This window comes from Dryas octopetala, chromosome 3, assembly GCF_963921425.1.
Source record: "Dryas octopetala chromosome 3, drDryOcto1.1, whole genome shotgun sequence".
In the NCBI taxonomy this organism is placed as follows: domain Eukaryota; kingdom Viridiplantae; phylum Streptophyta; class Magnoliopsida; order Rosales; family Rosaceae; genus Dryas; species Dryas octopetala.
Window position 1 is genome coordinate 4,687,678 of NC_141368.1, and position 10,833 is coordinate 4,698,510.

The 10,833-nt window shown below is 36.9% G+C and overlaps 2 protein-coding genes and 1 pseudogene across 2 annotated transcripts; all 3 read left to right on the top strand.

The window, feature by feature from the left end:
* The first annotated feature begins 1,475 nt into the window (after window positions 1-1,475).
* Window positions 1,476-2,803, top strand: LOC147289891 (putative F-box protein At3g24700). Its single transcript, XM_086234924.1, has 2 exons — window positions 1,476-1,920; window positions 1,978-2,803. Exons 1-2 carry the CDS (start codon window positions 1,476-1,478, stop codon window positions 2,757-2,759), a joined length of 1,227 nt encoding a protein of 408 aa, XP_086091050.1. The 3' UTR covers window positions 2,760-2,803.
* A 16-nt stretch (window positions 2,804-2,819) lies between these two features.
* On the top strand, window positions 2,820-3,721 carry LOC147289892 (uncharacterized; annotated as a pseudogene).
* Window positions 3,722-5,114: 1,393 nt separating this feature from the next.
* Window positions 5,115-10,833, top strand: LOC147289893 (flocculation protein). Its single transcript, XM_086237243.1, has 4 exons — window positions 5,115-5,709; window positions 5,889-6,004; window positions 8,834-9,077; window positions 9,281-10,833. The coding sequence occupies exons 1-4, from the start codon at window positions 5,332-5,334 to the stop codon at window positions 10,637-10,639; spliced, it is 2,097 nt and encodes a 698-aa protein (XP_086093369.1). The 5' UTR covers window positions 5,115-5,331; the 3' UTR covers window positions 10,640-10,833.

Genomic DNA, 10,833 nt, shown 5'->3' on the forward strand with positions numbered 1-10,833 from the left:
AGGGAGGGAGAGAGGCAGACAGAGGGGAGAGAGAAGATGGCAGAGAGAGGAAAGAGAGAGAGAGGAGATCGGGCCAGGGGAGGGGGGTCGCGCCGGCCATGGGGAGGGGTGGGGTCGCGCCGGCGGTGGGGAGGGGGGGTCGCGCCGGCCATGGGGAGGGGGTGGGGTGGGTTGCGCCGGCGGCGGGGAGAGGTGGCCGGCCGAAATTGGAGGGGTGGGTTTTTTTTTTTTTTATGCAGGGGCAAAATGGGCAAAAAGGGATAAAATTTGAATGGGGTGGTCAATTTAGCAGGTTTGGGTGGTCTGAACAGCCCCCCCCCCCCAAATTAATATTAAATACCAAATTCCAATAATTGTTTGGTTTAGCACGAAGACCATATAATATTTCAATTGAACTACTAAATTTAAATATAGTTTTTTAGATTAGGTCACAAATATGTTGGCCCCTTTGATTTGAACATTTTCCATTTGACATTTGTGTCCTTTGGCCCACATATGATGGGTGTTAGTTAAAATTTTTAAGGTTTTGACAAAATTGCCCTTGATGCTTTTATATTATCTTGAAAATTTGCTAATATAGTCTCAACTTTACATTTAGTTGTGACTGAACGACAGCCACATCTAAGTTGTGACTAGATTGATTTTTTTTTAATACAATATAGTATAAATTAATGTAATATATATTTTTTTTATTGTAGTGACATGTGATGTAATATTTGTAAATTTTAATACCTTTTACTTTATTATTTTTTTTGACTTTTTAAGTAGTACTTAATCTAAAATACTATTTAATTTTGGTACATAAACTAAAAAATTATTAAAATTTAGTAGTTAAAATCAATGAACCTATATCTATATTGATAATACCTGATTACTTATAAATGCTCCATTATCGCATCCTATAGCTGCTTGACTATAGTTACTCGGCCAAATGTCATGTACGGTCAAATACATGTGGCACAGTTCCGGGGCAATGTACAGACTATGCGCAGAAGGAAGTCGACAACTACATAACGAACTGCAGGTACTTGTAGGGCTTAATTATGAGCCATATTCAGCCCAATTATAATTTGTATGAATGCATATCCACACAAAAATAAAATGGAAGCCATATCAATGTAAAAAAAAAAAAACAATATCAATGATTCAATGTTAAAAAAAAAAAAAAACAATATCAATTAATTTTGTCACTTCATATATATATATATATTATTCTCAATGGAATAATTTGAGACTAAGCCTTGGGTGGGCAAAAATGACTTAGGGATCAATTAATCGGTTGATGAGGTGGAGGCTGAGTCCTGTAATTCCCTCCTTGAAACTGATAGCCTCTTCTTCTTCCTTATCTTTTGTAATTAGGAAACGTTGTGTAATTAAAATTCCTCATGTAAAAACTTATGTGGAACATTAATCATACAAACCTAAGATCCTAGGGTTTTGTGGGTAATAGATATATAGCAGAGAAACGTACGACAATGTACTGCAAAATTGGAGAAGAGATGTTGGTGCAAATCCTATTATGTCTGCCTCCCAAAGCTCTGATGCGATTCAAGTGTGTCTCTAAACGGTGGTGTGCTATGATCAGCAGTCCCAGGTTTGTAGCCAAGCACCTCTCCAATTCCATGCACAATAATCTCTCAACTTATGTCTTGTTGAAGCGGTTGGTCCGTAAACATACCTTCTCAATGCTTAAACTTTGCAATAATAATGAGAATGGTCATGAGCATAGCTTTCTTTCTGGTGTAGAGGACATCGAATTTCCTCTTGATATAAGTCAAGAGTCTAGGCGGTACTCCGTTACTATGGTAGGCCATTGTGATGGGATCATTTGTCTAGTTCTAGATGATTCTATGGACGTGGTTTTATGGAATCCAGCTATTCAGGAATTCAAACTTCTTCCCCGCCAGCCATACCCACGACGTCCCACGGAAGGAGTTTTGCCCCAAAAACTCATTGTTTCCCGCCCTCAATGTCAAGAGTTCATTAAAGCTCTGGGATTTGGCTATGATCCTAAGTCTAAAGATTACCAAGTTATTAATATTGGATTTTCTGATTGGAAACGCATCTATGGTCATGGACCTGAAATTTGTGATACTCCCAAAGCAGCAATATACACCCTGGGCACTGATTCTTGGCGAGAGATCAACACTGATTCTTTAGGAACCGAAACTACTTTCCTTAGGCCTGAAAAATTCCAGATCTACTTCAAGGGAATGTGTTATTGGTTGGGACGTGAGCAACATATGACAATGGATGCCTTTTCCGAATGGGAGGAGGCAATCATTAGGGACGTGATCATTTTGTTTGATGCAGGTGAAGAGGAATTTTATGATATGTTGTTACCGGAAAGTTTATATGATTCCTTAAAGGATGAGAATTATTTTAGGCATTTTGGCATGCGCCTTCTAGTGTGGAATGAATCTGTTGCTCTTTTTGCTCCAAATGATGCATCTTTTGAAATATGGGTGATGGATGAATTTAGCGGTCCTAAGGGTGCTTGGACAAAACACTTGACTTTTGAGCTCATCACTGAGCAGTCATTGACATTTTGGAAGACTGATGAGATTCTTATGGTTGACGAATATAGACGTATGGTCTCCTATAACCTCGATACCAAAAAGCTTAACTATCTTACTAATCAAACCGTGCCAAATAATGATTGTGCAGCTGTTGTTTATGTGAATAGTATTGTTCCAATCTCGGGTGGCAACAAGACGACAAGCTTGAGAGAGGCGATAGACAATTTTAGCAATATATAGTTCTTATTGTGTTTTCTATCAAAAAACTTGATGTAAGATGTACATTTTTTTTTATTGGCAATGATGTAATATGTACATTATTAAGGATGTTGACATTGTAGTTTTTGCTATTCAGAAAAGTAGTATTGTACGTGCATATTACATCATTGCCAAAGTCTAAAGAGTTCACAAATGCTTTGGGATTTGGCTATGATCCCAAGTCTAAAGATTACAAAGTTATTAATATTGGATTTTCTGGTTGGTTAGACCCCTGTGGTGATGGGTATGAAATTTATGATACTACCAAAGCAGCAATATACACCCTGGCTACTGATTCTTGGAGAGAGATCAAGACTCATTCTTTAGACAAGACCGAAACTACTATTCTTAGGCTTGACAAATTCCAGATCTACTTCAGGGGAATGTGTTATTGGTTGGGACGTGAGCAACATAACAAAATGCATGTGTTTCGCGGATGGGAGGAGGAATTCTTTAGGGACGTGATCATTTTGTTTGATACAGATGAAGAAGAATTTCATGATATGCGGTTACCAGAAATTTTAAATGGTCCCGTAATGAATTGTTATGACATGCGTTTTCTAGTGTGGAATAAATCTATTGCTCTTTTTGAAATGTGTACTCGTCAAGTATTTAATTATGCTTAAATTAATGCATCTTTTAAAATATGGATGATGGATAAATTTGGTGGCTCTAAGAGTAGTGCTTGAACAAAACACTTGACTTTTGAGCTCACTGAAAAGCCATTAACATTTTGGAAGAGTGATGAGATTCTTTTGATTGACAAATATAGACGTATAGTCTCCTATAACCTCAATACCAAAAAGTTTAACTATCTTACTAATCAAACCGTGCCAAATAATGATTTTGCAGCCGTTGTTTATGTGAATAGTATTGTTTCAATCTTGGGTGACAACAAGGCAACAAGCTTGAGAGAGGAGATAGACAATTCTTGCAATATATAAGTGCTTATTGTGTTTTTTTTATTATCAAAAATCTTGATGTAATATGTATCATTAACGATCGTTGTTGAAATTATAGTTTTTGTTGTTTAGAAAAGTAGTATTGTATGTGCATATTATAGATATTTTGGTGGTATTTCCTTGGCAGTAAGTAGAGTAAACATCAATCATTCTTTCGAGAAAATTTTACATGTAATTGTAATAACATGTGACACGTTAATGCATTATTATTTTTATACACAAATTATAACATATATAATGATTAATGAAAGAATTATGCTGCGGTCGATATGAACAATACTTGGGTCACCCTATCCTCCCAAATTCTGATTTCGGCAATACTGGCGCATAATCGGAACCGTTAACTTTTTAAATCACCTATTATAGATCTTCTCTATAAAAAAAGAAATCGTTTGGTTATATAACTGTTATCGATTAAATAAAAAAAATCAACGATTTGGTAAAAAAATCACTCTTTAATTGAAAACTATCTATTTTTTCTATTTAATTAACAACAGTTATATAATCAAACGATTTTCGATTGATTTGATTTTTTGCAAAGATGTTCTTTAATATGTTATCTACAAAGTGAACGATTCTGATCATACACTGACATTGCCGAAATCAAAATTTGAGAGAGTGGGGTGACCTTGAGGTACCCCCAAGGGGTGACCAAAGTATTGTTCGATCGATATTTCAATATGATGATATTAATCAAGGTTCACCTGTTATAACTTATAACATATATGAACGACGATACTTTTAAAATATAATATTAATAAATATATGTGAATTAGTAATACTATATGATAATATCACAACTACACTAAAAAATTACTCATAGTTATATTTAAAATTTTAGACTCAAAACAATATTTTGAAAAATTGTACACATATTATAATTTGAGTAAATTATTATTATCACATAAAATTATAAAATAGCACACAACATGACAAATAGTGTTTAAATCACTCTCAACAATTTTTCCAATCTTCGAGCCTTTACCAAAATAAAGAAAAAGCTTCAATCACAAAATATATTGAAAGCAAAAAAATAGAATAATAAAATTTCGTCAAGATATTGCGAGTCTAATTCACCAACCACGTCAATCGATCATCGTACTTCGTTTCGTCAAATGCGTATGGTAGCACCAAGCCCCCTATCCGGCGCCGTCGCTTTCAGTTCCGAAACCTACGGTCCGTTAAGCAACTGACGTGGCAACTACGACAGGCGGGTCCCAAAAGAGGTTGATGTGGAGCTGACGTGGTTCCTATGCAATCACGCCCCGGATCTAAAACCGACACAGAGTCGCAATTTATAGACGGTTTTCAAGTCCGCCACATATCTGGCTATATTATAAAACAAACTCCCGATTGGCATACGTATCCTTCCATTTTTGCAACACAGAATTTAATTTCTGCGGGAGATATTGTTTCTCTCTCTAAAAACCTCTTATCTCCTCTCTCTCTCTCTCTCTCTCTCTCTCTCTCTCTCTCTCCTCACCCGCACACGCACGCAAGACGCGACTCAATCTTCGATTTTGCGTATCATTCAAATTAGGGTTTCGAATCTGTCGCTGTGATTTAAAGGAAAACTTTCCCGATTATTAGCTATGACTAGCCCTAGAAACCAAGATTCACGTGCTGATAACGAAATCGACGGGGTCGATCGCATTGAGGATCAACCGAACGGTGAGGAATTGGAGGACTCGTCGTCTACGAGTGGCGTGGAGAGCTCCGGCGGCGTTGGATCAGCGTCGAGAAGTGAGATTGGGCTCGAAGAGCGGTTGACGGGCATACTTGTTGACGAAGGGGATGGAGATCTGTTGCTTCAGCAGAGCAATCGAGAAGACCGGGTTTTGCAGTGGCTTCAAGCGCTTGATATGCAGGTTATGGGTGCGTGTCGTTCCGATGAGAGGTTGAAGCCGTTGCTGAAGCTCAATGCCTCCAACGATATCGCAGAAGGTCGCTTGCTTGCTCAATTAAGCCAGGTATTTTATGAACTAGTGTATCAGAATTGAATAATTCAAATTTTAATTCACATTATAGAAATTCACCTCTGCTATGTTAGGATACTTGATTTGAAATTCTATTTAGCCATTTAGGTTATTTGGTGTTCACAAATTGACCATGGATTAGGCTTATCATACATTTTGTGTTTGATGAATAGCATTTCGAGCCGGCGGAAGTTGGAATGCTAGCAAGGTGCTTCTGTATACCTCTCGTTTCTATTCGCGTGGGAAGGATCAACAAGCAAGGGGTTCTCCTGTGCCCTACTGCTGCTAGGTATATATCGGACCATATAAGCTCTTGGTTGTTATCTTTGTCTGTTTAAAAATTTTGTTTGCAACTAATAGTACTTCTAAAATGTCTGTCTTTTCATTTATTTGCTCATTTATATAGTTGAATAAGAACTGAAAATGGTCTATCACTTAGAATAAATAGTTGTCTGCATTTAGATAGATTTTCTGGAATCGATGTCTTTCAACATAATGGGTGTGATTTGCTGTTTTCCCCTTCTTGTCTCCCTTCCATTTTACTGGATAATTTTCGTGTGTTGTAATGTGCTTTCACATTTCTTTTACATATGTATATGTATATATATATATATATATTTTTTTTTTTTTTTTAAAGTTTAGAACAAATATAATGTTATTCATTGTACGTATGTTAGTTTGAATATGTCTTGGACCTGTTATTTAGTGTTACTTGATTGCACTATACAATCATGCTATGCAGGCAGATGGTTTAAAATATACCTGCTATTTAATGTTTTGCAGTTTGTCAAACATGTTAATATATATGCCTGTAAGTTCATATTTGTGTGATATTTTCCTGGTCTTCATGTATAAATATTCTGGTTGTATGTGCTGGTGCATGTTTGTTCTTTATTCAATCATCTCTCTATCATTGAAAAGACTTAAGAAAGTAATATTGGCTCCCCGAGTCCCTGTGATTCTTTGTATATATGTAGGTTTTTTACTAAGTCATTCTATAGAATGTTTGATAAGCAATGGTTCACTTAAGATATATGTGAATTATTGGTTTACAACTCAACAGAGCAACCCTTTGATGCGTTTATTTGTTATAATTTTTTTATCCATGAAATTGGTTGGGATTTACAATTGAATAAGCTCTATCTTAGATGAGTTGTGAAGTTATGGTAGTTACCTAAAACATGGATTATTGTGTTCATCAAACGAGAATGGGAATGTGGTCCACCACCTACCCCAGAACATGGAACAATAGGGTTTGACTCAAATCGACTTTCATAGTGCTCAATTAGAAGTTTGGATGTGAGAAGACAATCTTAGGTCAAATGTGTTTTATAATTTTGGCCTCTCCTTTCAGAAACATCATAATCTACAAAAGTTTGATATTACACTTATCATGTTTCCTGTAAAAAATGAAACTAGAGATAAAATGGTAGATATTTTTGGATCACCAAGATTAGCATATAATTGAAATATAGCAAATTCTGGAATGACTAATCCCTGATTGTGGACTGTGAGGGTAGTAACGCATTGTTGTAGCTATTGAAACCCATTCATATTAACCATGTTTGACTTCTAGATTCTATTTGTTTGTTGTAAAAGTACTGCATCTTGATGTCACTTTGCACTGCATGGTGGTTTTTGCAGTCGGACATGAGGAGACATTTCGGAGGTTAGTTTAAAGATGTACTTATCGTAACAGTTATAGAAAGAAAGGGGCATTCGTTTTACAATATTTAAGTAGAAAGAGATCAGTTGCTGCATGTACTTTTCCTTGAATGTTCTGTGGTCTGCCTTTGTTTCTACTTTTCTTTTACCTATTAGTATTTTGTTCATGAATCATTTTATGTTTATTCTGATATTGTTTGCTGTTCTTGGTTACTTTTACTATTATAAAAATCATTAACACTAGTGTTATTGCTTTTAACTCGTGGGTGGACTTCAGTGGGTACACACAAAAAAGTTAAGTTGAGGGAATTCTGATCTTGAGTGAAAAATTGTAATGTTGTGGGAGTGTATCTTGAGTCATTAATGTTTTAGTAGATTGTAGGAGTCTTTTTAGCTTATTAATGGTGACAATGTTCTTCCAAGTAAATATATCTTTTGACTTGTAGGTAATGTGGGCGTATTCTATAATGATCTCTGAATTAAGAGGACTAAAGGTAGTTTCAAGCTCCTATATTATATAGATTGTTGCTGCTTTTTTCATAAATGATTGGCATTTTGATAGGATTCAAAATAAAGTGTGACAGGTGTTCTTGTTGATATTGAGTTATGTCATTGTCTGCTTACTGTTCTCTGGAAGTTTGTTTGATACTGCTAACTTATGTTTTCTTATTGAGACATATAGCTAATATTTCCTTAATTGGACATTATTGTACTACCTTACTAACTTTTTTCCAATCACAAGGTGTATAGATAGTCTGTTATGTATTTTTTTTTTTGTTTGATTCTATAAGCATGGAAAATAAAAGTTCTATTTCTGAAATTGCTAATTGTTAGAAATGTCTCCTAATCTGTCTATCATCGTAAACAAGAAAATAATAGTTGACCTTTGAGCATTGGAGATGGAAACTCTTTAGTCGCCATGTTCTATGATTTTTGGAATTAATGTTGATATAACCCTAAATCTATGCTATGCTATCCTTTTAAAGAATATTCTTGATGGAAGTTTAAAGGGATTAGTATTGCAACTTTCAAATGCTTGTGGTCCTGCTTTGGTGATTTTGGAAATGGAAAACAGATAAACAGAAGTTGTAGAGAGTTGTTGACCTTTAAGTTCAACTTAGAGAAATTAATTTTGTGAATTTAGTTTTGATTCTTGCCCATGGAAAAAATAGGATAAGAAAGAAACTACTCTTGTTAGCTGAGAAAGCACAATTAGATTAAATTTAGGTGATCTGGCCTCTTTGATCAATGAAATTATCTAAGTACCAAAGCAGTTACTTGGATTTTAAGATATTGTTTTAATATTTACTCTGAATTTTTGTGCTTATCTTCCTTTTGGAAAAGACTTGCAAGACACAAGTGTTGATTTAATGTTTTTTGGTGGATGTTGTTTTGTATGCATTTTAATTTTTACTATTTCTAAGTTTTGTGTTATCTTCTCTTGTTGTCTCAGGGGTAATTTGAATCTTACAGTCTTGCCAACATCTAATCTACGACTTTCATTTGTTGGGGATGATGGTCACATGGATAGGCTGTTCACCTTACATTGCAAATCTCAGTGTTCTGCTGTAGAAGTAAATGATATTACAGCAGACAGTTCCGGCCGGTCTTTCCTTATTAAGGTCCCAGATGGCCGAGTTTTTTACTTTTGGAGCTCTGAGAAGTCACGACTTTTGGGACTTGAATTGCTTGCAAAGGTGTGTATGAGTTACAGAATGAGCCTGTATGCACATTAATGCATTGAGCAGATGGATGCACAATATTCATTTCTGTAGTTTTAATTTTATTTGAGCATTAATTTGAGTCATCATTAGATTTGTGTATTTTCTTGCATTGAAGTAATTGTTTGGTGATTGGCGTGGTGAAGTTGTTGCTAATTGAGATTTTATCCCTGTAACAGATGAAGGATCTACTCAGGAGGAAGCCCTCCATTGCTGAATTAACTGGAATCAGTGAGTCACGCCTTGGGTGCTTTGCAACTCACCTTCGTGCCTATCTGGTTGGATCAACAGTGGGTGGCAATGCAGCAGGTTCTGCAAGCTCACCTTCTGATCTGGATACCACTATTGAGTCTGATACAGCTCAAGATGGACAATTCTCATCCACATCATCAAAATCCCTGCGTTCCCGACATAGTGTCAATCAGGCAATGAAGGCAAATTCATCTTTTCAGGGTAGCTTGAGTCCAAGGTCAAGTTCCTTCAAAGAGGGTCTGCCCAGAACCTTGTCCAGCCTGAGGAATATATCCAGGGAAAAGTTGAGGAGACGAGGAGACATCTATCTTTCTGCCGTTGACAACCCAACAATTGTTTCACCAATCACTACTGATGCATCTTGTTCAAATCATGTTGAAATTGACAAGTGTCCAGAAGTTATTAGAAGTTGCTCATTATCGTCAAGTTTTCTGGAGACGCTGGGAAAACTGGCTGTCCCACCAACCCTGAACCCAGCAGCTTCAGAAGTTTCTTACATGGCTACTCCTCTTTTATCCCCCTACTATTGTTGGTGCCCTACTGGTTCATCGGCTTTGCAGTACTCACCAGAACGTCCTGAACTACCTAGCTCATCAATTCAATCAGTTTTGCTTCCACCTCTTTCTTCTCTATTACCAGCCAGTATGCCCTCCAGCATGTTGACAAAATCACCTCTTAATTCGGCTGATTCACCCTTGGTGGATTTCCCTGCTTTTCTCCCAGATCCACTGGTCCGGTTACCCAGGCCAACTTCTCAGCAGATCCCAACCTTCACACCTTTGATGTGTGACCCAATTGTCCACATTCCAGTTATTGATTTTTGCTCTTCAGGTCAAGGCTACCTGGTCAGCACCGGTCCCACTATTTCAACTGTCATTCCTCCGTTGCACCCAAAACTTGTAAAACCGTTGATTCCGCAAACTGAGTCCATGTTGGAGAAGGGTGCTAGAGAGACTCTACGGCGGCTGCTAATCAGTAGTTCGACCCAGAGTAGCTCACCTCTGATTGATGCATTGCCTGCCATGCTAACAAATGCAGATGACAATCAAAATATGCTTATTACTGGGAGCCGGGGCCTCTATAGTGGAACAAGGGACGTAAACGTAATTGCAAACAGCATTGCGGCCATGGGTCTGGTTTCACTGTCTGGGATATCCAATGTGGATTGTAGCAGCCATGACAATTTTGATATACAGGAAGAGGGACCTAGTGGGTTGGGTGGATCTTGTTCGGAAGACAAGGGTACTTTCTGTTCGAATTATAGAGAAAAAAGGACTGATGAATAGGATGGATGGTGTTCGTTTGTTGTTTCTTCTGTAGGTCTCTGTTTTTTGGTTCCACAAGTGTAGATATAGGTGGCCTTGGTTTTGGCCTTGTCGAATTGTAATTAGCGCTAATCCCATCCTCCGTAGGCTCTGCTCCATATTGTGCCTCCATTGTTGTTCATGATTAGAGTATGAATGAAAATTTGAATTTTGAA

Bases quoted from the DNA above. Each gene is read 5' to 3' on its own strand.
- LOC147289891 (XM_086234924.1), top strand. From the start codon at position 1,476: ATGTACTGCAAAATTGGAGAAGAGATGTTGGTGCAAATCCTATTATGT. The intron at 1,921-1,977 runs GTCCCACGGAAG...CTCAATGTCAAG, and splicing joins CCGCCAGCCATACCCACGAC to AGTTCATTAAAGCTCTGGGA.
- LOC147289893 (XM_086237243.1), top strand. From the start codon at position 5,332: ATGACTAGCCCTAGAAACCAAGATTCACGTGCTGATAACGAAATCGAC. The intron at 5,710-5,888 runs GTATTTTATGAA...TTTGATGAATAG, and splicing joins TGCTTGCTCAATTAAGCCAG to CATTTCGAGCCGGCGGAAGT. The intron at 6,005-8,833 runs GTATATATCGGA...TTGTTGTCTCAG, and splicing joins CTGTGCCCTACTGCTGCTAG to GGGTAATTTGAATCTTACAG.